Source organism: Stegostoma tigrinum, chromosome 4 (assembly GCF_030684315.1).
Source record: "Stegostoma tigrinum isolate sSteTig4 chromosome 4, sSteTig4.hap1, whole genome shotgun sequence".
Taxonomy (NCBI): Eukaryota; Metazoa; Chordata; class Chondrichthyes; order Orectolobiformes; family Stegostomatidae; genus Stegostoma; species Stegostoma tigrinum.
In genome coordinates, this window is record NC_081357.1 from 99,704,014 (window position 1) to 99,730,358 (window position 26,345).

At 41.3% G+C, this 26,345-nt stretch overlaps 1 protein-coding gene across 2 annotated transcripts in view; it reads left to right on the top strand.

Annotated features, from left to right (window-relative positions):
* The first annotated feature begins 1,737 nt into the window (after nucleotides 1-1,737).
* hmgcll1 (3-hydroxymethyl-3-methylglutaryl-CoA lyase-like 1) overlaps nucleotides 1,738-26,345 on the top strand; it is a 110,711-nt gene continuing 86,103 nt past the window's right edge. The window contains exons 1-5 of one of the 2 annotated variants that reach the window (XM_048531363.2): nucleotides 1,738-2,086; nucleotides 5,231-5,308; nucleotides 6,963-7,070; nucleotides 20,583-20,678; nucleotides 24,780-24,928. In XM_048531363.2, the coding sequence (XP_048387320.2) occupies nucleotides 1,988-2,086; nucleotides 5,231-5,308; nucleotides 6,963-7,070; nucleotides 20,583-20,678; nucleotides 24,780-24,928 (530 nt within the window). In that variant the 5' untranslated portion in view covers nucleotides 1,738-1,987. The remainder of the gene's footprint in view (nucleotides 2,087-5,230; nucleotides 5,309-6,962; nucleotides 7,071-20,582; nucleotides 20,679-24,779; nucleotides 24,929-26,345) is intronic. The other variant, XM_048531364.2, reaches the window with a different exon arrangement.

Consider the following 26,345-nt stretch of genomic DNA (forward strand, 5'->3'; position numbering starts at 1 on the left):
CAAATCAACTGCTATTGGAAGGAATGAATTTTCACTCCATTGATAAGAGGCTAAGCTGATTATAGGTAATGCACAAAGCCTGTGGGTTCAGTCTATTGTAAACAATGCCCATCTGAAATGAGGCATAGAGCATGAAGTTTATATCCTGATCACTTAGGGTGAAGGGTGCTCCCATTGATGAGCATCACCCAGTTATTGTTTGGCACAACAGGCGCTGGGGTGTACTGAGGTGTAAAATCTAAAGAAGATTGTCAGAAATGCGCACAAGATTGACCTAACTAAATATTCTGCCTCTTGTCCTGCCAGTGACCACTCCACTGAACACCAATTCTTCTGGCTGGAAATGTCAGGCAACCAAATTGAGATCTTAGGGGCAAATATCAGCTGTGCCACAGCTATGTTGCTGGGCCACTGTATCCAAAATTAAAACAAGGACTTGCATTTATATACAGCACTTTGTATAGCTTCTTGGCATTCCAAAGCACTTTATACTCAAGGAAGCACTTTGAAGTGTGGAATATGCAAAACACAATTTTCCCACCGTAAGCTCCCAAGTTCAGCAATTAAGAAGGGTCAGCTAATGTGAATTTTGGGATAAATATTAATCAGGTCTGTAGAGATTGTAATGAGGTCAACCAGGTGGCGTTTATAGAATATGAGTTCCCTGATTGGGACTATTAATCTGGTCCCAATCAGGGAGCCCTGGCTGACAGTTATAAGCCGGAGTGCCAGACACTCTGTTCACCTGGACAGCTGGCTTTGAGGAAGCTGGATCAGCATCAAGGACTCTCTACATGTAAAGAAAGGGTGACTTAGTGATGGGATATCAGCCTCTTTGGAGGAAAGATGTCGTGAAACTTGAAAGGGTTCAGAAAGGATTTACATGGTTGTTGCCAGGGTTGGAGGTTTTGAGTTATAGGGAGAGGCTGAATACTATTTTCCCTGGAGCATCAGGGGCTGCGGGTGACCTTTGCAGAGGTTTATAAAATCATGATGGGCATGGATAGGGTGAAGTCAAGATATTTTCCCCAGAGCAGGGGATTCCAAAATTAGAGGGATTTAAGGTGAGAGGGGAAAGACTTAAAAGGGACCTAATGGGCAACTTTTTCATGCAGAGGGTGGCACGTGTAAGGAATGAGCTGCCAGAGGAAGTGGTGGAAGCTAGTACAGTTACAACATTTCACAGACATCTGGATGCATAAATGAATAAGAAGGGCTCAGAGGGATATGGGCCAAATGCTGGAAAATGGGACTAGATTTATTTAGGATATCTGGTCAGCATGGATGAGTTCAGCCAAGGGCCCTGTTTCCATACTGTGCATCCCTACGACTCAGTGACATTGTAGGATAATTCCCATGCTCTTCTTTGGAAAAGAATGCCACTGGATATTTTAGGACCACCTGCAGGAGCAAGCAGAACCTCTCTCAACATCTAACTCAATGAAACGGCAGCGCATATGACAGTGCTGCACTCGCCCAGTATTTCAGATACGATCAGTGTGGAGTGGGACTTCAACTCAGAACTTCACGACTCAGCCGACCCGCAAAACGTCCTTTGAGTACAAAGAAAAAGCTCATTTTGTTTTGTTATAATCCACTGCCCCAAAAAAACATGACACTGACTGTGCCAAGGCCGGTGGGCATTTTCCACTAGTCAAGTGTATGCGCTGGGGTCCAGCTGTATTTTCCAGCTGATGGCTGCAGCCGCATAGACTGGGCGTGCGCTGATGCAGCGTTTGTGTTGCGGAGAGCAGGGCATTCCCAGCGGGTATATGGATGTTGCTCCACCATCAGTTCATCAGCATCGCATCTCTCCTGCAGTCAATACCGGGGCATCTTTTCGCTTTCTAAAGCAAAAGTGTAAACAGCTTTATTTTTTTAATGCCTTTGTTTTGGAATTGTTTACCCGGTGATCGTGTTGAAAGGGCCGGGTTGAGTGACTCGGCCATTGTCTGTGTATTTGTGTGTGTGGACGGGAGGCAAATCCATGGGGAACGTACCTTCGACCATCAAAGAATGTCTGAGTACCGGGGTCAACATGGACTCGCTCTCCATTGGAGACACTCCCTTCCCATTCGGGCAACAGGTATGATGCCCCAGGCCACTATTAGCTAATCTCTAGCTTCTGTTAACTCTGTACGCTCTGATATCAACACCTAACCTAATCAGGATAATTGCATATCAAAAATTAATGCAGAGGACTGAAAAAGACAACTTTGCCATGTACATCCCTCACAAAGTGGTGTGTGTATTTTAGGGCCGATTGGAAGATATGCTGGTGTCTTTATAATTGCCATTAGTGAAAAAAAATTGTTGGAGAATTGCTTAATCATGATACCATTTACTGAGCAAGTTGGCTCAATCATTTTCATTTGACTAAACACATGATTGGTTGAAATGAATTGCAATAGGGGGTCATGGAGTTCAAGAAATAATGGAGCAGAGTATGGTCAGGAGGCAATCGTTTTTGTTTTCGGTTTAACTGCTCACAGTCTACAGTAATGCCAGAATGGTTAACAGACTGATAAACCACAATGTAATTAATTGAGCATTGTATTGATAGCCATTGGGAAATTATAACTCTAAGAAACTACTTGAAATATCAGTGCTATTTCCCAGAAACAGCAGGAGCTGAGGAGATGGAATAGTTCAGCAAACGTTTTCCTTTGAAACACAATTCGAGGGTTCTCTGAAAATCACCACTGAATGACCAATATGTGTTGCATGGTAGAAGTCTTCTTTTGGGATGAGCTCATCAAAATAAAAACAAGTTAAAACAAAATAAATTTGCATTAATATTTTGTTGTCAATGTTGCCATTTGTTTTCATGTGTTCCAAAGTAATACATTTGTTTATGTATTTGAAGTAATAGATAATTGAAGTAATCAGAAGTAGTATATTTGTTTATGTTTCTGCTGCCTTCCCAATTTCAGACTGAATAACCAGTAACACAAATTGGTTTGGAACAGTAAATACTTGGATGTCACATTTGATGTCTGTACAGATGGAAAGGATTCAGTGAAAGTCATGAGCTCCAACTACCATTGCAAGCTTTATCTGACCCACTGGAGGTAGCTAAGCTTGAAAACAGCAGCTTTGATTTAAAGCTGGATGTCTCATTGTGAAAATCTGCCCAATCTTCACGTAAAATGGTGTATGTTATTTGAAGTAAAAGTGTAACTTGACTTTATAGTCCAGTCGATCTGTATAATCTCTTTGTGAGATGAAAGCAAGCATGCCTATCATTTGCATTCCGAAGAGACCACTCTCTCCGGGACTCCCTTGTCCTCTCCACACTCCCCTCCAACCCCACCACACCCAGCACTTTCCCCTGCAACTGCAAGAAGTGCTACATCTGCCCCCACGACACCTCCCTCACCCCCATCCCAGGCCCCAAGATGACTTTCCACATCAAGCAGATGTTCACCTGCACATCTGCCAATGTGATATACTGCATCCGCTGTACCCGTTGTGGCTACCTCTACATCGGGGAAACCAAGCAGAGGCTTGGGGACCGCTTTGCAGAACACCTATGCTTGGTTCGCGGTAAACAACTGTGCCTCCCAGTCGCAAACCATTTCAACTCCCCCTCCCATTCCTTAGACGACATGACCATCTGGGGCCTCCTGCATTGCCATAATGATTGCCGAGGTTGCAGGAACAGCATCTTATATTCCGCTTGGGAGCCCTGCAGCCCAATGGCATCAATGTGGATTTCTCAAGCTTCAAAATCTCCCTTCCCCCAGCTGCATCCCAAAACCAGCCCAGCTCATCCCCGTCTGTCTAACCTGTTCTTCCTCTCACCTATCCCCACCCACCACCTCAAGTCGTACCTCCGTTTCCTACCTACTAACCTCATCTCGCCCCCTTGACCTGTCCGTCCTCCCCGGACTGACCTATCCCCTCCCTACCTCCCCACCCACACTTTCCTCTCCACCTATCTTCTCCTCTATCCATCTTCAGTCTGACTCCCCCTCCCTCACTATTTATTTCAGAATCCTTTCCCCTTCCCCCATTTCTGATGAAGGGTCTAGACCCACAATGTCAGCTTTTGTGCTCATAAGATGCTGCTTGGCCTGTTTTGTTCATCCAGCCCCACACTTTGTTATCTTGGATTCTTCAGCATCTGCAGTCCCCATTATCTCTGATGTTCATCTCTATATAGTTTATAAGATTTGCAGTATTTTCGTGAAATATTGTCATGTCTGAAGACTATAAATAAGGTATTACTCTTTTGTTAAAATTGTATGTCATGTAGTTGAGAATAAATGAATGAAAGATTAATATTTGGATGGTGTCTTTCACAATCACTGGATATGACAAAGTGCTTTATAACCAATGACATACTCTTGAAGTAATAGAGTCATAGAGGTTTTCGGCATGAAAACAGACCCTTCGCCCCAACTTGTCCATGCCGCCCAATTTTTCACAATTAATCTAGTCCCATTTGCCTGGATTTGGTACCTTTCCCTCCAAACCTGTCTAAATGTTTCTTAAACACAAAATTGTACTTGCTCCACCAATACCTCTGGCAGCCTATTCCGGATGCGCACCACATTCTGTGTGAAAAGTGTGTCCTCTGAATGAATTTGTATCTCTACTGTCTTGCCTTAAATCTATGCCTTCTAGGTTTAGACTCTCCTACTATGGGGAAAAGCTGTTGGTTATCTACCTTATCTACACCTGTCATCATTTTATAGACTTCTATAAGATCACCCCTTAGTCTCCTACACTCGAAACAAAAGATTCCAGTCTTTCCTTATGTCTCAAACCTTCTAGTCCAGATAGCATCCTATTAATCTTTTTGTAGTCACTATTGCAATATAAGGAGCACAGCAACCAATTTGTTCCTGTAAGTTCACACAAATGTGATAAAGTTACGATAATCTGTTTTTTTTTGAGATGTTACCCGTGGACTAAATAACATGGGACCTTCTACATCCATCTGAGCAGCCAGTTTAACATCTAATCTGAATGAAGACATCTCTGACAGCACATGACTCCCTTGGTACTGCACTGGAGCTTTGATTGCTGTGGGCATGTCTTAGCGTTGGACTTAAAACTGCAACCTTGTGAATTGTGGCAAGATTACTACCAACTGAGCCATGTTTGACACATTAGAAGAATATTGGCTTTGAAGTTTCATGACTGCACTGAATTTCAGAAATGGGTGATTTGCTGAATAGAACTTTGACGTTTGCTTAAATCTGAAACTTCTTTTAACCTCTAGAACAATGTTATACCAGCTCTTCCTGAATTTGTAAAGATCGTTGAGGTTGGACCTAGGGATGGTCTCCAGAATGAGAAGGTATGCCTACTTTAAGAACACAATATATTGAAAGCCGTACTTTGGAGTACATTGCACTTTGAATGTAATAGGATCATTTAATGGATCTATAACTAAGATGAGCAATCTGTATTGTAAATCCTTCTCTAATTTATCTTAAACATACCTTTGCTTTTATAGTTTGGGCGATACAATTACAAAACTAGGATTTTCAGATTTTTGTTTTGCAAGAGCATTAAGAATTATGGAAGGAACACAGTTAGATGAATTTCTGTTACAAATTAACCATGATTTAATTGACTAGCTGACTGAGTTGACTGGCTTGTGGGACTGATTGGCTTACTCCTGTTCTTGTATTCAACTAATCTTTCAGCTTTTGTTTAGAAGTTTACAGATAGACCTAGAACTGAGGTAAGTTGACTAATTCTCTGCTGGATGTAAACATCTCCGAAAGGGAAAATAATAACTTCAGAACAAATTTTCTGTTTGCAGTTGGGCTTCAGGTAGTCAGTTAGTTAGGCAGACTGCATGATGGAAATTTCATTACACCATATATCCCACATGATATCCACTCCACCTAATATCAAAGAGGAGGAGTGTTTTCATGCAGCATTCTGATGCATTTCATTGTGTGATGATGTACCAAGACTGATCCTTGCCTTGTCTGACAGAGGATGATCTCAGATGTCACAGTGCTAAGGGCACATCATGTCCACATGATTTAGTAGGTATGAAAACATTGAGATTCAGCTCTGAGTGAAGCAGCTAGTGAAGAGAAGTTCTGTTTTATTGGGAAACCGTAAGGAATTCAGGTGTATTTTTCCAATACACAATTGTACTCTGTGCAAGTTCCAAAGTGTTGATTTGACTTAATTTATTATTGTCACATGTATCCAAGACAGTGAAAAGTTTTGTTTTGCATGCAATACAGGTAGGTCATACCATACCAAGTGCATAGGGCTAATAGAACAGAGCAAGGATTACTATGAGAACGTGCACAAACAGCAAGGTCAAAGTTAAATTTGAAATTTGAGAGATCCGTTAAGAAGTCTAATAACAGTGGGGAAGAAGATGTTCTTGAGGCTTTTGTATCTTCTACTTGATGGAAGAGATTGGAAGAGATTATAACTGGGGTGGGAGGGGTCCTTGATGATGTTGGCTGCCTTCGCAAAGAGAGAGAGGTATAGAATGAGTCATTGGAGGGAAGGTTGGTTTGTGTGATAGTCTGGGCTATGTTCACAACTCTCTGTGGTTTCTTATGGCCCTGGGCAGGACCTAATTGCTACACCAAGCCATGATGCCCCCAGATAGAATGCTTTCTATTGTACATCTATAAAAATTGGTAAGAGTCTCTAAGGGTTTAGAGTAGATTTGTAGCTTGGGTTGTGGATGTTGTGTCTTTAGAGACATGCCAAATTTCCTTAGTCTCTTGACAAAGTAGAAGCTTTGTTGTGCTTTCTTGACCGAGTGTTAAATCTTTGCATCCTCTTTAATAATGTTTCCATTAGGAAAGCACTTAAGTCTGTCTTTGCTGTCTCTTCTAATGCATTGCCAAGAGTCCCTATTTGTTGGATCATCTGTAGCGAACATGTTCAGAAGATTGGTTTTTTTTGTGTAATATATTTTTCTAAAAGAAATGCTCAGAGATGTTATTATTTGAATGAATTGCTTTTAGGTGATTGTACCTACAGAAATAAAAATCAAGTTGATTGACCTTCTATCAGAAACAGGATTATCTGTCATTGAAACCACCAGTTTTGTACCTCCAAAATGGATGCCCCAGGTATGTTGAAACATTTAATTAGAATGTGTAATAATTGGCAAGTTGTTTACAAGATGGGTGGGTTTATTCGGTTTGGAGAGGAATCGAGAATGATAAATGACTTTGTCACATTGAAGTTGAGATTGACAGAGCTCAAACGTGGACTATTTCACCAGAAAAACAACATACATAAGAAAAGATTGAAATCTATGAATATATGAAAATTGAGTGGAGATTACACGTAGTGTAACTTCAGGAGATACTTTTGACTTTGTATGAGTAGGAAATCACAAACTGGTATCCCTTTGGGAATATTAATCATAAGAACTATCAATGGGTCTGCTAACTTGTCATTACATTTTTGTGCATTAAAATCAAAATTGCCCTCTTAGTCTGTGGCACTACAGGAGCTTGATGAATAATGATACATAAATTAGCTTGGAAGCATTGCATTCAGGAGCAGGAGTAGGCCATTCAGTCTTCTGAGACTGTTCCACACATCAGTAAGATTATGGCTGATCTGGTCATCTTAATTTCACTATCTGTATGCTTGCCTCATAATCCTTAACTTGCTTGTCCACCAAAAATCTTATCATACTCAGCCTTGAATAAATTCACGATCCAGCGCCCATTGTTTCTGGGGAAAAAAATCCCTTGAGAAGAACAAAATTCTCTTCCATATTAAACTGCGCCTCCTACTTCCAATCCACAAAGTGAAACATCTTCCTGGTATTTACTCTATCAAATCCCATCAGGATCTTACACGTGTCAATGCATTCCTATAAGCTCTATGGGTAAAAACCCAAACTCTTCAGTGTTTCTTCATTAGAAAAGTTCATCAGCTGAGGAATGAGGTAAGTATACCTTCTTGAACTGTTTCTAAAGCAATTACATTCTTGTTCAAAGAAGGAGATTAAAACTGCTCCAGATGTGGTCTCACTAAGAACCTGGACAGCTGAAGGAAAATTTCCCTATTTTTATATTCTACTCCCCTTGCGATAAACAACAGTTCATTTACCATCCTTTCACTTGTTAACCTGCAAGTTAAATGCTTTTGTGATCTTGATTTTCTGTCTATTAAACTTAAGGCATGGGAAAACGAGAGTAGCAGCCTGTGCTTTGCAAACAGCACTTACTGAAAGCTTCTCATCACTCCTCGTATTTCTTGTTTAGCTCATTCTCATCAACAATACGTTAACTGATCTATATTGGCTGTTTAAAAGTTTTTAAAAAGCGTCATTGTCTGGCACAAAATGGAAATATTTTCATGTGAAAACATAAACATTGCTTGTGGGGGTTGATCCAAAATGTGTAGCATCTCACTGTGCAGCAGTAACATACCTCGCTGATCCATTTCCTTTTTATTTAATATGTACGTCCTTAAGAATCTTCTGGGAATCCTTAACACTGTTTCCTCAAATTTTTCCGACTGATGCCAAGTGTTAAATTTGGAAAGATGTTGTACTTTCTAGAAATCTCACTTCTTATTGCAAAGACACGGGCTGGATTCTCCTCTTTGTGGAAAGCAGTGATGAGAGCAGACCCTGCTTCCTCTTCCATGTAGACCATGAAGCTGAGCTAACTATTTCCCAAAGCCAAACCATTAACTGTGCACAACTGTCTACCCCACCTCTCTCCTCCACATAAATAAAACCCAGCCATTGCCTGGCTTCAAAATGCCAGTGGTGCCACAAAACAGCCACGCTGGCACTTCCAAAGAGATGTTTGGGCATGTGAGAAAGTGGAAGCTGCCTGCAAGGTCAGGAGAAGGTTCTGAGGCACACGAGGGAAAGTTATTGAAACTTCAATAGAGAGGGTCTCTGCTGACTCTGAGCTCTGGGCATTACCATTTGTACAAAAGGTTGAATGTTACCAATGAAGCCATGGTAACTTGGGCCCATAGGAGCCCTGGAATCCAGTAACACCCCCATCACCAGTGAACCTTCCCAGAATTCCACCTGGTTGATATTTACATGGAGATGTGATGATCCAGGAAGGGATGTGAGAAGAAATTCCGGGCTGAATCTTAGCATTTGCCTTTTGGCTAAGTGCAAATCAGGCTGGGTTTGCTGGAGTGATTCTCATTGCTTTATCTTACCAAACCCACCACATTAATTATCCTCATGGTAAGAAAAACACCACATTTCTATCCCATCTTGCAAATTCATGGTCATCCCTGGCACCGGCAGAGTCTTTACAAGAACATGAGGCACCTGGACAAAGTCCAAACCTTCCCTGCACCATTCCTGACATTTGCCTAGGATATGGCAGACTCAAAGAAACCCTTGCCCTGATTTGCTGGCATAGCCCTGGGCACTCCTGCTGGCTGGAGGGGTGCAGGGGTGGGCCTTCTTCTTTCTCAGGGTCAGCAATGGAAACCACGATAGAGACCATGCCAGCCTAGTTTGAGATTGCCACCTCCACTGAAGCAATCTCAGCCATCTTGAGGAATGCACAGCAGTGTTGGAAGAAGATTCATTTCCTACACCACGCTGCCAGTGCAAGTGCTGTACTCATCCCTTGGATATCTCTTATTCACTCTATCCCTGACACTGTACTCACCTCGCACCAACTGATTTGCTCTACTGCTCTCACTATTGTGTGCAACATCTTCTCTCATTTACCCTCACCCACTCCAACATTAGCGCACCTTCTGTACTGCCAATTCACTTGCTCAATGTCCCTGCACCAACAGTAGGTCGCTCTGCCACCACTTTCATCTTCCGTAATACCTACCTGTCTCTCATCCCAGGAACCAAACAGCCCACAATAGGGCAGAAAGAGTCTAGATGGGTGGTGGGCTACTCATCAGTTGATTCTTCACTGCTTATGAGCAGAGAATCCTGACATTGGCTGCCTCCGAGCAGGGACTGGACAGGTATTAGCCCCTGCATTTGATTTACTGTGCCGGGATTCTCTGAGCACACCATAACCTCCTTGGCTAGACTGAGAACTGCCGATAATTGTGGTAAGCTTCCTGGTTTTGAGTCTGTGCTAAGTAGCGTGACCCGACAATAATGAAGTGAGACTGGTATCTCTGGTAGAGGGGGCAGAGACAAGGCAGGGTTGCTGCATATATACAGTAGGTTGAGTGAGTGAATGCTACAACAGTGAGTGAAGAGTCCAGAGCTGCAGTCTGGTCAAGTCCTTGAACTGGGTGAGTGCTGAGTGTACACTGTCCTTGCTGCAGCATTGCAACAATAGTTGTTGTGCAGTGCTGAAGTGGAGAAGCATCCTGTAAGTAGATCAGAGATGTACAATAAGGGTTCTACAGGCTGGCACATATTAGATGCTAATGTATGTGGATGTGGGGTATGTGTGACTGGTGTCCAAGCCTGAGAAGCTGGTGTTTGATGTCCAAGCTCTTTTGGCACAAACAGCAAATTGAACTTGCTCTGATTTCTGTGTTGAGTCCTCGCAAAGGTTAGTTTGTACGGTAAAATGTGGTGAGTTGGGCTGTTAACAATTCGGTTAACAAGCAATAATAAGAACTGGGAACTCGCTGCTCTCTGGTGAGAATCTCACTTGCTTGAGCAAAGCAGGGAAGTTGAGGCGAGATGAACTCAATGTTGAGATGACCATCTCACCTTATGATACTGCTCATCTCACCAGAGCCTATGTTGCTCATAACTTGGTACATTTCAGCCCTGATTGGGACAGTGAGGTAGTGACATTCCTCATTATTTTCTTTCTTCATTTCCTCCCTGCCACTATTCCACCTAATCCAGCCAGAATTATGCAGGAGAATCCATCTCAACAACTCAATTGAAATGAAATGTGAGGATGATGCATACCAAATGGGGCAATGTTAAATAGTGACAGCATTTCTCAATCTCACTAGAAAATTAAACATAAGAAATAAAAGTAGGAGTAGATCAGTTATCCATCATGGCTGATATTGGGCTTGAATTCCACTTTCCTATCCACTCCCCATATTCTTGACTCTGTTCTCCACATTTCCTCTAAGCAGCAATTTACAAAGATTTAGGAAAGCTCTCATGCTTTATATTCTATCCTATTTATCATGAAATCATAAAATAGGTACAGAGTGAGTGTGGCCATTTGGCCCATTGTGTCCCTGTCCATTCTCTTGAAAGCAATTTATCTAGTCTCCATTCCTTATCCTTTCCTAATTTCCCTAAGCTTTATTCCCAAAGTATTAGCCAATTTCCTTCTGTGAACCGCAATTGGACCTGCCAGAACCAGATTCCCAGGCACTGTTTTCCGGAATGTAAACACATGTTTACATGCAGCATTTTCCCTAATTTACCCATGTAATTTCCTAATGTTTTGGCTCTTTTGCCAATCGCTTTAAATAGTTGTTCTGTGATTCTTGACCCTTCCACCAATGAGAACAACATCTCCCCACCTGCTCCCGATGGAGAAAACTTTGATCAAATCACGTCTGTAATTTCAACCGACCCAACTTCCCCAGTCTGCAAACATAACTGAAATTCCTCATCGCTGTAGCCATTCTCAGGAACTATTCTCCAATCCTCTTCTAAGCCCTCAAATCCTTCCTAAAGTGTGGTGCCCAGAATTGGACATAATGGACACAAGTATAAACCTTGGGTTAGAGTTAAATACTTGGTAATAGCAGGATAATGTTGACACCTCTGAAATTTTATTAATCTTCTCCTTCCTGTTTCTGCAAACTCCGTTCCATGGCATCTAGGTTTCCCAGCAATATTTTGTTGTATAACTATCTTAAGCATACATATATTTAATGATAAGCATTTTAGGCAGTTATCTTCCTTAGCCTTTTGAATATCCTAGCTCAGGTATTCCTGACTTCCCTCTCTTTACACAATATTTACTTTGTGCTCTATTTATAAATTGCAAATTAAAAGGAGAATTGCATGTGAACTGATCTGGGGTTTTATTTTAGTCTGTGGCTTAACGAGAACCATATTCCTGCTTACAAAAACATTTCACACATTCTGAAAGGATTGGGAATCATCTGTTTTAGTTCACATCACATATATTAGATTTCAACACCATTCAAGTTTTCTTCATTAAGACTTTCTAAAAAAATGTACTTTTAATAGTTTGGAGATGTCCAGGTTCATGCAAGCTGTTGGACAAGACTTCTAGCTATTTGATTTTTCAGAATTAAAGGGGCCATGCATACAACCCTTGTAAGTTTGTCTACTTTCCTACATATGATACAGGAGCAACCATAGCAAACTGTACACTATATTTAATGAGAAATAACTTCAGTGTACTTCTCTTACTTCAGATAACATGGCTTTAAATAAATTATGTTCTGTTTGGAATAACAATGCTGAGATTATTTGGATAACTTACTGACCGAATCATATCTCTGAGATTGGAATGCAATCATCTTTGAAAAGAAATATCACAACCTTACCATAGATACCCAGCATAAGTGATGACCCTGTTCATTCAGCCTCCAAAATTATGATTTGGCATTTACTCAGAATATGGGTTGACACGTTTTTTTTCCCACAACGTGCTTTATTCACATTAGTTATTGGGCTAATATTTCACAATTGCCTGTTTGGCTTGACGTTCCCTCATAGGTATGAGCAAGGGGCCAAGCAGGTGCATTGTGGGGATATGCAGTGTGATAGAATCCAGGGTTTCAAAGTCTGTATTTGGTAATACCAGTTCTAATCGAAAATGGAAACTCAAAAAAAAACTGAGAAAGGAAAATGATCTAAGAATCTAAGACTGAAATTGAGAGTGGCTTTAAAAAATGGGTTTAAAGGTATCTTTGTAGAATAAATTCATTCAGCAAACCTTATTGAATTCATTCAGTGTAAGTTATCAATGTTATTTTCTTTCTTATGTAGGTGGTAACCATTTCAAAATAAGCACTTCACATTGTATACTCAACATATATCACAGGCTCCTTTTTTTTTGAGACTTCAAAAGTTGACCATGCAATGAAAGGATACATAGCCATCAGAACTGAGATGATGTTCCCAGTGGTGCAGTACAGGCCGGCTGAAAATGATGAATACTAGGTCCAAGCGAAGGGAATAAGCAAATGTACAGTTGTTACTTCTCCTTGAAGGTATCGTCAATGAATCTACATAATTCAGGTCAAGGTTAGCAGATCTGTGCAGGATCTGCAGTTGTGATCATTTGTGGTAAAGACCAGCCCAGAGAGCTCAGGGTAGTTGTGTGCTGCTGCCAGCGAGGCTTTAGGTTAAATTCTCGAATACTTTGGAAGGAAGACAGGGCTTTAAAGGACTTTGTGACTCAGGTTTGCTGACATATGAGCTGAATGGATGACTGTACCAATTTATGAGAGCTGTCTTATTTTTATCTTGTATTGCATGTATTATTTGAGGTCTATGAGCAACTGTAGTTTTCATGGTAATTGATGTTAAATATATGTTGGAAGCCGCATGATAACAGGTTATAGTCCAACAGGTTTATTTGAAATCACAAGCTTTCGGAACGCTGCTCCTTCATCAGGTCATCTACTCCCCCTCCCATTCCTCAGATGACATGTCCAACATGGGCCTCCTGCAGTGCCACAATGATGCCACCTGAAGATTGCAAGAACAGCAACTCATATTCCGCTTGGGAACCCTGCAGCCCAATGGTATCAATGTGGACTTCACAAGCTTCAAAATCTCCCCTTCCCCCACTGCATCCCAAAACCAGCCCAGTTCTTCCCCTCCCCCCACATGCATCACAAAACCAGCCCAGCTCGACCCCTCCCCCCACTGCATCCCAAAACCAGCACAGCCTGTCTCCGCTTCCGTAACCTGTTCTTCTTCTCATCCATCCCTTCCTCCCACCTCAAGCCGCACCTCCATCTCCTACCTACTACCTCATCCCACCTCCTTGACCTGTCCGTCTTCCCTGGACTGACCTACCTTCTCCCTACCTCCTCACCTATACTCTCCTCTCTACCTATCTTCTTTTCTCTTCATCTTCGGTCCGCCTTCCCCTCTCTCCCTATTTATTCCAGAACCCTCTCCCCAACCCCCTCTCTGATGAAGGGTCTAGGCCTGAAATGTCAGCTTTTGTGCTCCTGAGATGCTGCTTGGCCTGCTGTGTTCATCCAGCTTCACACTTTGTTATCTTGGATTCTCCAGCATCTGCAGTTCCCATTATCACATCTATCAAGGGAGAAGTGTTTGGAAAGCTTGTGATTTCAAATAAACCGGTTGGACTATAACCTGGTGTCATATGGCTTCTGACTTTGTCTACCCCAGTCCAACACTGGCGCCTCCACATGATAATATATGCTGTTTCTATGTTTAGAATTGGTAGTTACCTTGGATAGTATTCAGGAATCACTTCTGTTGACATCTGTTTCCGAAAAATTCTTTGCTTTAAATCACCGACTCTTGTGGCTTCATTCTTTCAGAAAATAACTGAGGTTTGATTAAGACAGGCCAAGCTGCATCTCAGGAGCACAAAAGCTGACGTTTCGGGCCTAGACCCTTCATCACAGTTTAAGCTAAATCCACACAGTTCACATGGTGAATGACCAAGTGAGATGGGTCTTCCAACAATGCACATGAAACACGGAGCTAGTTTCATATTTAGGCCACAGCGTATACCCATTTTCACCAAATTTCTGTGCCACAGCAAGGCAATTTGCTGCCTGTGAATGATAGGTATGAAAATGCAAAAGCACAAGGACTAGAAGCAGAAGTAGCTCATCCAGTTCCTCAATCTCTGTCATTCAACCTCAACTAATTCTCCCCGTGTCTGCGTGGGTTTTCTCCGGGTGCTCCGGTTTCCTCCCACAGTCCAAAGATGTGCAGGCTAGCTGGATTGGCCATGCTAAGTTGCCCGTAGTGTTCAGGGGTGTGTGGGTTATAGGGGGATGGGTCTGGGTGCGATGCTTCAAGGGGCGGTGTGGACTTGTTGGGCCGAAGGGCCTGTTTCCACACTGTAGGGAATCTAATCTAAATAAAAAATTTATTTGACTCTTGGAAGAAGGAATCTGACAGGAAACAGAACCTTGACATCAAATGCACCATGAGAACAGGAACCAGCTGCTGGCCTGATCTTGAAAACCTTTACCAGATTGGACCCTTGGTCATTGTCAGGGAAGTTATGTCATCAATAGAAATACCTATGCAGTGAAGTGGGCCAAATCAAACATCAAGTCAGAGCAACAACTAGTTAGAGATAGTTAGGTATAGTTTCTTTATGGAATGAAGGGAAACTAGCTTCAGGCAGTACCTATTATTCACATTGGTCACATGGATGAAGAGGCCTTGATGTTGATACGTCTAGCAGGCAAGCATTGGACTGGGAAGGTTCACAGACAGATCCAGTGAAAACCATTAGATGTGAGCAAACAAAATTCCTAATGGTACAAGCCTGCACGGGTGATGCAACAACATTAAAACCTGTGCTAACTTTCAAATTTCAAACCACTTTGAAAATGCATTAGTGCATGTCCATGACCCTGCTTGGATCAATGAGGATAGGGTTATGGGTTGTTAATGTGTAGAATAGGTATGCTGGTGGCCCACGGAAAAGAATGAAACTTGTTTGTGTGGAATATGTTCAGATACTATAAAATCAATGGAAAGAATAGATACCTGTGAAGACGTAGCACTCACATTGCTGTTATACCTGCAGGTCTAATGTGCACAGTTCAACATTTGGATGCTTGCCTTGACTGGCCATTCACGGATGCTGTCTGTGCTGAATGGAATAGTTGGATGATTGACAAAGGATAAAACCCTCACAAGCATGCCGGCCCCCTGAATCTATTGTGCGGTTTTATCATCAAATCTTGTGATACTGTTTGGTGTAGAAACTGTCGTATGATTTTTCAAACAGTGCAGCATACAAAATTGAGCAGATGGAAAGAAAGTTAATGCGTTGTGAAGGACGATTGTGAAACTAAGAGCACCACATTTGATCTAGTCTGGGATCCTTATGATGACGTCACAGCAAAGGCAAAGTGAACATAGTGAGCTCTTGATCAGATGCCAGAAGCTATGAATTCGGAGGGTATGTTTTGAATGGGGTCAAAGGTATTTCTGTAGAATAACTTCATTCGAAAAACCATGTTGGATTGATTTAACATAAATTATTAGTATTTTTTTCTTATTTAGGTCAAAGTAAGTAATTCACATTGTAGATTTGGCAAATATCACAGCCCACCATTTTTTTTGAAAGGATTATTTGAGACTTCAAAAGTCAACCTACATACTGCATCTACAGTATATACATTATATTTTCATGTCTCCTAGCAAGTAACTCCAGACTGACAAACTGTTGACTGGCTAATTGAGACACTGGTCAGCTAGTATATCAATCAGCCGCAAAAGCATAATAGCTAAAGGATCCCACAGGAAAGCCACCAAGCTACAGCCTGAAACATCATCAAGTGAACCAATGAACTCATTGAAACGTTTTTCAAAGTTTGAAAGAGCAGCCAGCAAAAAAGCAAATGAAGCGAGCAGCCTCCAAGACTTTACAGCAAGCCAGGTTAAAATCAGACAAACGTGATGACGAGGGGCAATAAGGGGCAAGCGGTTTATCTGCACCCACACATTGTTACCTAGCTAATGAGGTTGAAAATGACTCCTTGTTTGCATGACATATTGATGTAAAGTCTCTGATGATTCATAATTAGTAAAACTAATAGCATGAATTTGCAGATGTGCACAAGATTATGACAGGTTTAGGTAAGATGGATAACAACAAGCTGATAGCACAAGGACAGAGTGACGTAGGTTTGGGCAAAAGATATTGGTGATGTGAGGAAGAACCTATTTTAGATACAGGAATGGTGATGACCTTGAACTTGCTGCTAACAAGGGTATGGAAATGGAGATATTGAATGATTTCAAATGGAAGTTAAATGGGCACTTGGAGGAAATAAACTTGCAGGGTTACAGGGATATAGCAGGAGACCGGGACCAGTAGGATTGTTCTACAGGAAACGCAATAGGTTTGAAGAGTCAAATAGCTGTCTCTATGTCAAGGAAGAGAGCATTGGCAAACAGATAAATCACAGCCAATGGGTTTTAATTGGATCTCAGAGTTTGAAAGGCAGAGAGTCCAAGGTAGGTGAGGTATGACCTGAGGAACATTGTTCATCTCATTGTATATAAACTCTTGTCACCTGGTGAGAAATTCACAACAATTTATCTGCTCAGGCCCAAGTTAAAATCCAAATGTTGTCCCACCAAAGTAATGGCACTGGGAATTGCATAAACATACAAGCCATTCTCCTGCTTGGACTTCAGAAAGGAATTTAAAATAGTAATAATTGGGAATTCAGCTAGAATAGCATTCAACAAGTAAGTTGACTGATCAGGATAAACACACTAACCAAATAGTGTGGGATATTAAGGACCATTTAGCCGGCACTGGATATATGTACATGAATTAAGAATTGGAGGTGTCAGCACAGGCAGACTGTAAAAGAATCTGAAAATGTAGGAATTTATGATCAGTGAGACTGTCCAGGACAACTGCATTTGTAGAACTCTCTCTCTTTCTAACTAATTGTCCTACAGTCAGTGATGTAAAGTGTGAGACATGTAACTTGGGGTTGATTAATTTTCTTTTATTCGCTCATGTGCTGTGGGAGCCACTGGCTGGGCCAACATTTGTTACTCATTCTGTATTGCTTAGAATACAGCTAAGAGTTCATCACATTGCTGTGGATCTAGAATCATATGTAGGTCAGACAGCTTGCAGATTTCCTTCCCTAAAGCACATTAGTGAATTAGATAGGATTTTACAATTGACCGTGGTTACTTTTCAATTCCGTATTTTTGTTGGATTTGAGCACAGGTCCGTGGAGCATTCGCCAGGGCCGTCTGGATTATTAGCTCAGTGACAATATTGCTGGGCCACAACATAGTCACAGCAACTGGAAAGAGGCAGGTGCAGGAATAGGACTGTGTAGCATAGAAGTTAGGAAGAACCTTGCAGAGTCTAGGAAAGAAAGGTTAAAGAATCAGGTGCAGTCCAACAGCCACATGAACCTTTTTACCTTTGGCGATAAGAAGGATGGTGGCTGGGAGAAAATCCTGACCATGGGATCTTCAGGAAAATCCAGTAAAATTGGCAAATGAGATGTACTGGTCTGACTTGTCATGCGTACTTCAATTTCGGTATTACTGAATTTTCCCTCTGGTAGTTAAAAATGTTGCAGCTAGAATCAGTGAATAGAATAATATAGAATAGAAGTAAACCATTTGACCTATTGTGTTTGTGCTTAATCTCTGTGAGAGTTGTCTGTTCAGGCCAACACCCCAGCCCTTTACCTGCAGGCTTACAAATTTCTCCTTTTCAAGTATGTATCCCATTCTTTAAGAAAGATCCCTTTCAGGGTTTGCATTCCAGGTCATAACTCTCTGAGCAAAGATAAAACTCTCTTCATCTCCTCCCTGGACTTTTCTTAATTAGCCAAAATCTGTCTGCTCTAATTACTGAACGGAGGCACTTTCTCCCTATGTGCTCGGTCAGAGCCCCCTCCTAACCTTGAATGCCTCCATTTAATCTGCCTTCGTGACGACCTCTGCTCAGAGAAGACCAGTCCCATCTTCTCTAGTTACTCCACATTGATTTGGATTATCTGAGACAGTCTCAATGGCAGCAAATTCCCACATTCTGTAGTCTGACACACTCCTACGCTGATATTTCCAATTCTCTTTCTGTTTATCTAGCAGCTATGTATTTATGTAACTGTAGGGAATATGATCTTTAGAATCATAGACAACTCACTGACTGTAAAGACAGAGAGCACTGGGATGAAAGTTTTGAAGGGGAGGGCTATCTTGAACAGCAGGAAGGGACCATGGAAACAGAAAGGGAAGAACTACATTTCTGCCCACTGGCACAGGAAGAAAGATAGTTAGAACGTTCTACTGATGGAGGATCAGGTACTGGGACATTAAAGGACTTACGGTGTTTCAAAAAAAACAACTGTGTCAGGATTATCACCAGAATTGTGTGCACGTTGGTGAAGGAAAATTCATATCAGGAAAGGAAAAACGTGGATGAAGTGTGTGTGTGTGTGTGTGTGAAGGAGGCCTCCCAACTCATGGGAGATGACACCAGTTAACCCTGTAAAGATTTCCTTACTAACATCTGAAGGTTTGTGTTAACATTTGGAGAGCTGTCCCATAGACTAGGCATGTAACAACCTGACATAGTGATAGTCACAGAATCATATCTTGCAGTGTCCCAGAAAACATCCCTGGTTCTGATCCCACTGACAAGACAGATCCAGTCGAGGTGGAGGAACAGTGGTAGGTAGTTGGAAGAAGTTACCTGAGAGTCTTTGGCATTGACTCTGGACCCCATGAAGTCTCATGTATCAGATCAAACATGTTCAATGTGTTTGATTCTCAACTGCCCTCTGGGCAATTAGGGATGAGCAATAAATGTAGGCCCAGCCAATGTTGCCCTCATCCTATGAATGTGTTACATAAAATCTTTATCCGACACCCAAACACCTTCAGCTGCTTCATCAATGTGCTCCTCTCCATTATAAGGTCAGAGTTGGGATATTTGGTTAATTTTGCAAGATGTTCAGCATCATTCCCAACTCCTCAGAGACTGAAGATGCCGTGTCCAAATACAGAAAGACATTCAGGCTTAGGTTGATGAGTGACAACTGACATTTGCATCACTTCAGCACGAGGCAATGATCATGTCCAGTGAAGGAGATTCCAATCATCACTCCTGGATATTCAATAGTGTGTGGAGTAAACAAAATTAGCTGAACACTAGTATCAGTGACCTTAGGAAACAGGGAGGTGACCAAGTTGGATCATCCACTTGGCATTTCTGCTGGAAGGTTGTTGCAAATACTTCAGCCTTATCTTTTGCACCGATGGCCAAGCTGCATTCCTCCATTCCCACCCCCCCATTTTATTGCAGATGGTAATATTTGTAGACCCTCCTCCTCCAGTAAGTTGATTAATTGTCCACCAACATTTATGGTTGGATAAGACTACAGAGCTTAAATCTGATGCATTGTTTGTGTGATCACTTAGCTCTATCTGTTGCATACTGTTTGTGTTACCTGTCACATAAGTAGTCCTGCATTGTAGCTTCACCAGGCTGACACCTCACATCTGGTTATACCAGGTGCTGCTCCTAGCATACTTTCCTACATCGTCAATTGAATGAGGATTGTTTTACCAGCTCGTTGGTAACGGTGGACTGGTGCAGATGCCAGGCCACACATTTACAGATTGTAACTGAAAACAATTCTGCAGCAGCTGATGACCCAGAACGCTTTACAGATGTCAGATGAGTTATTAGAATTGCTCTGCCATTTAGCTTGGTGGTAATGTCATCATCCAAAAAAAGCTGAAAGCCCATACAATTTCTGGGAGGCACCATTCATCACGTCTTGACAAATGAAATAATATCCATTTCATCTATTTTCCACCTCCTAACCCACTCCTTACCTACTTCAAGAGTTTTTCATGTTTGTTAACAGTTACTTGTGTGAAATTGTGTCAAATGTCTTCTTGGGTCTGTACGTATTGCTGAGTATTTGAGTGGAACAGATTAATAATATTGCACATTTTGTGCACTTATTTTTGTCAGTTGGCAGATCACACAGAAGTCATGCGAGGAATAAAGAAATTCCCACAAGTACGCTATCCTGTATTAACACCAAATCTCCATGGCTTTCGTGATGCAGTGAGTATAGTTCTGAATGTTATTGATTTTATATTGTGCTAAAAGTAGATTTTATACCATTAAATATTAGCCTATTATTTAAGTAGTTCTGGTTATAATTTTCAAACACTGCTGTGCTGCTGTTTGCAGCATTTTCAAAACTGTTTTAAAATGTAAAAGTTAAATATTCTTTTTCAGTTCCAAAGCTCAAAAATGTGTGTAGGCTACTTGTAACATGGTTTACAGATTCAGTGGAGGGTATTATCGGAATGTCTAATTTATTGTACTTTGTACTGTCACATTCTCCCTGTGTCTGTGTGGATTTCCTTCGGGTGCTCCAGCTTCCTCCCACAGTTTCGAGCTGTGCAGGTTAGGTGGATTGGACATGCTAAATTGCCCATAGTGTTCAGGGATATGCAGTCTAGATGGGTTGACCATAGGTTGTAGAGGAAGGTAGTGGGTTGGGTCTGGATGGGATGGTCTTCAGAGGATTGGTGCGGACTCAATGGGCCAAATAGCCTGCTTCCACAATGTTGGGATTCTATGATCTGGGAAGTCATAAGGCAAAGTGTGGTGTAAGTGTGCACTTCCCCTTATTGATGCCATCTGTATATATCCCTCTATATAACATAATCTACTCTGCAAACATAGTAAGTTCAAGAAGAGAAAAAAAACCTAACAAGTTATTTTGATCTTTTTGAAGATTTGGACAAAGGAATTCATTTTCCAACAATAGGCTCCTAATATTGGGCTTCTTCTCCCTGCAGTGACCTTTGGAAAATTACAACATCTACCCTCTTTTTGTGTCAATGATTGGGCAATTATGATTTGAGTATTAAGGATTGCGTGATTGCACTCTTGATTGCTGGGACTCTCTCCTGAAAATGTTCTTCACTGATGTTAGAAGATGACAACACCAATGGAAAAGGATTCCACCTCGGAATCTGCCAGTAAAATGCTGATTATGCTTGTTCTAAGACACAGAAGGCATTATGATTAAAAGTAAAAGTTAGACATAAAGCTGCGAAAAAGAGAGTGTACTACATTGTATGGAAAAGCTCAGTAAAGTTGAGGCAAGAATACTTGAGTTAGTTTCACAAGTGAGTTGATGGCTTTGAAATTGTGAAGATTTGAGGTGGGAAAATCACTTTAGTCAAGATGACTTATTGGGACAATTCATTTGTTATGGTCGCTCAAATGTTTACTATGTTCCATTTAGCAGGAAGGTTCTCTGGGGTACAGTCTGTCTGCTAAGAATGAACATTCCACTATTGTACAAGTATACATTATAAACTTGAAGACCTTTTTTTAAACTGTTTTCTTTCCAGCATTGGAAAAAAAAACAATCTAAATTCATTTAAAAATTACACTTAATTGAACAAAACAAAATGTTGCTCAGTTAGAATTTTTATAATCCATTTAACGTGCCATGTTTTTGAAGTTACCACAGAAACTCACAACCGAAGATGTTTTGTTAGATTGGTGTGTACCGTCTCCTATATGTCATTCATTCCATTCCACTCTCTAACCTTTCAATGAAATATAATCCTCTTCATATGCTCTTATAGCCAATTTTCTCCAAAGAATGGGACTAATTCTTATTTTGGTAGAGCAATTTACTTTTTCGCACCTGAAAAACATGTAATGATGATTCACAGATTTGTTCTGCAAAGCGATCAAATAAAACAGAGTTAAGATATGGAAAAGTAATCAAGAGCTTGTTTGTTCAAAGGAGAAGCGATATGCCTCATTTTAATTGTGCCAGTCAACAGGATAACGTACTTTGTGGACGGTTTTGACATTGGCAATGAGAGGAATTTCTTCCACAATTGAAGTGCTTTGGTCAACAGAAGAATGCAATCTCAATCCCTGAAGAATGTTGTGTTGAAGATAACAAATTAATTACGTTATAAATTTACTGATAGAGCTATCTCACTTCCATGCCTGCAGACCAATGTGTCTGTCATTTGTATTTCGGCTTGACTGATCAAACGCACTCTTAACTACTCAATTTCTATTCATTGTAAACGTGAGGTCATTCAAATTTCTTCTGCCCATGTTTTAACTCTCAGCAAGTCCCATTCTGCTGTCATCCCTGTGCTCACTGATGTATTTTGACTCCTGGTGAGGGAACACCTTGATTAAAAAATTACCATCCTTTTAAATCCCTCCATGGCCTCACCCCTCCTTAATTCTATAATCTGCCCCAAATCCACAAGCTTTTGAGGTACTGAAAACAAAAAAATGCTGGAGGTCACAGTAGCTCAGATAACATCAATGGAGAGAAAGCAAGCTAATATTTCGAGTCTAGACTCAAAACATTAGCTTTCATTCTCTCCATGGATGCTGCTTGACCCGCAGTGATTTCTAGCATGTTTTTGTTTTCAGTACAGACTCCAGCATCTGCAGTAATTTGCTTCTAGCCTCTGAGACATCTGATCTCCTTTAATTCTAACCTCCAGTGCATTTCCAAACCTAATTGTTCCCCACTGATAATGGGAACAGCAGATGCTGGAGAATCCAAGATAACAAAGTGTGAAGTGGATGAACACAGCAGGCCAAACAGCATCTCAGGAGCACAAAAGCTGAAGTTTCGGGCCTAGACCCTTCATCAGAGAGGGGGATGGGGAGAGGGTTCTGGCCTCCCCCCACTGCATCCCAAAACCAGCCCAGCCTGTCTCTGCCTCCCTAACCTGTTCTTCTTCTCACCCATCCCTTCATCCCACCTCAAACCGCACCTTGATTTCCCACCTACTAATCTCATCCCACCTCCTTGACCTGTCCTTCTTCCCTGGACTGGCCTATCCCCTCCCTACCTCACCACCTATTCTCTCCTCTCCACCTATCTTCTTTTCTCTCCATCTTCGGTCCGCCTCCCCCTCTCTCCCTAATTATTCCAGAACCCTCTCCCCATCCCCCTCTCTGATGAAGGGTTTTGGCCCAAAACATCAGCTTTTGTGCTCCTGAAATGCTTCTTGGCCTGCTGTGTTCATCCAGCTTCACACATTGTTCCCCACTGATGGCCATGTCTTCAGTCGTGTGGACTCCAAACTCTAGAAATCCCTCCCGTATACCTCCGCAACTCATTTATCCCCTTGAAGAACCTTAAAATCTACCTCATTGACCAAGAGATAACAAGGTGTAGAGCTGGATGAACACAGCAGGCCAAGCAGCATCAGAGATCAGGAAAGCTGACGTTTCGGGTCTAGGCCCTTCTTCAGAAATGGGCTCAGGATGTGCTTCAGCAGTTTTATGGCTGAAGAGATTACCAGAGGGTTGCACTGGAAGAGAGATCCACTGAGGTCTTTGCGGAGGGAGGAGGGTAAGTTCTTCAAGGTAGTCATCCTTAGAAGAGGCTTCGCAGTAGGGTTAAAATTGTTACAGAGATAGCTGCCAATGCTGGAGAATCTGAAATGACAATGTGTAGAGCTGGATGAACACAGCAGGCCAAGCAGCATCAGAGGAGCAGGAAGGCTGATTTTTCGGGTCTAGACCCTTCTTCAGAAAAGTCATTGACCAAGAATTTGTTCATCTGACCCAATATCTCCTTATGTAGCTGGAGTCATACTTTGTTTTTGAATGTTCCTGTGAAGGGCGTTAGGGTGTATCGCTACATTAAAGATGCCATATAAAAATATTTTGTTGTAGAAAAGCATATTTTTTAAGGCATTACTAAATTCTGGCTTTCAGAGGAAATTTGCTATCCTTACACTTGAATCATTGGAGGTTAATAAGCATGTAAGTAATTAGGAAGCAAAGTGGTATATCAGCCTTTGTTGAAAGATGGTTGCTGCGTAAGAGGAAGGATGTCTTGTTGAGGGTATGCAGGGCTTCAAAGAGGTCGTACCAGAGTACTTTGTACAGCTTTGGTCTCCTTGATGAAGAATGGATATGATGGAGAATCTTTGCTACTGCAGGGGCTCCATGATGAGCAAATCCAAGTTTGAGATCAATAGTTTATTGGGCTGGAAGGATAAAGGGACAGTTTGGGAGGGTAGGGATTATGTACATCTTAGTGATTTATGCTGCGGCTTAATGGATCATATAAACTAACCCAGCAGTTATTCCTCTTGCTTTATATTCTATGTAATTCCATATCATTTGTTTATTATTTTATTCCAGATTGCAGCAGGAGCAAAAGAAGTAGCCATTTTTGGAGCAGCCTCTGAAACGTTCAGTCAGGTGAACACTAATTGTTCTATTGAGGAAGGTATACAGCGGTTTGAGGAGGTTCTCAGTTCTGCAAAAGATAGCAACATTCCAGTTCGGGGGTACGTGTAGATAAACTCCCATTTCTTAACTAATCTATATACGTAACAATTAAAGTGAATAGAAACCATCCCAAATATGTGTTTATTCAGTTAAAGAAACTTATAATTCAGGCTCTACAGAGAAGGTGATATCTTTTCATTGAAGTTATTCTGACCTTTTCATTATTTATTAGTTTTATTGAAGTCAATAGAATTGAAAATTGAAAGACCAAGGAATTGCTACATTGTCACGCTGTCATTTCATTCAAATTCAGCTTTGCCCAGCTGGTCATTCATACTCTGGCCTGCAGTGTTTTTTGTTATTTAAAAATGCTAAATATTAATTTAAAGATTACTTAGTTGACAAGAACAACGATTAATTTTGTGGCTACTAGATAATTCCAAGAAGCTACAAGGGCATTTGAAAGATAATTTACTGCCCATTCCTGAATAAAGAATGTTGGGAATATACAGGTTCATTAAACATTTGAGAAGCCATTTTTTGAACTTTCTCATTGGAACTCTGCTACTTGGGACAATATATTGGACTAGTCTGACTGAAACACAGAATCTCCACTTGTGAACCTATTCCATTTTGTAAACTAAAGGAATTTCATTTTCTTAATTTTTTTAAAAACAAACAATGAGAGGCAGGCCAAGCTAACTTTTATTGACCTTTGGGAAGATGCTAGTGGACTTTCTTCTTAAGTTGTTACAGTGTGATTGGACACAACAAAATGCCTTGTTGCTTGGGTGGAAAGGCAGTGGCTAGAATCCACATCCGGAAGCCGCTGGTGACAGGAGTGGTGGGGTGGGGCTGGGTGATATTACCAGAAGGTGGAATCAAGTAATGAAAAAGACCAGTCGGTAGTCTTTGAGAAAGGTTTGCTTGCAGAACTGGGGACTGCAATATTAATGAGAGTCAACATCATAACATAAATCCATTAGGATTTAAACAGCAAATTTTCATCCAAATCAAAGCCCCTCAGCCTGAGCTCACAAAGTGTAAGATGTTATGAGGTATTTTGATTTAACTTGTTTGGACATGACATTGTACACCTTTGGGACAGATGGGACTTGGACCCAGATTTTCTGGCCCAGGGGCAGGGACATCACCACTATGCCAGAACAGCCTTTGCAGTATGGTACAATCTGTCAAAAATGTAAAGGAAATTGAGGATTTATTTTGTGGACAAATTAGAGAATTATCAAAGATTCTTTAAAAAATCCAGAAATATTTTAGAAAGCAAAGGGATGGGATGGTGGGAAGATTGGGCTGGTAAGGATGATATTTGTTTGAAATGCATTCAGAACCATTTTGGATGTAATTTTGTTGCTGCTGTGACAAGGAGTGATGCACCACTCTAACATGCTCCATTTCATTATCTATGAACCAAGTGGGAAACCTAAGCATCAGAGAACATAATAGCAATAGTGG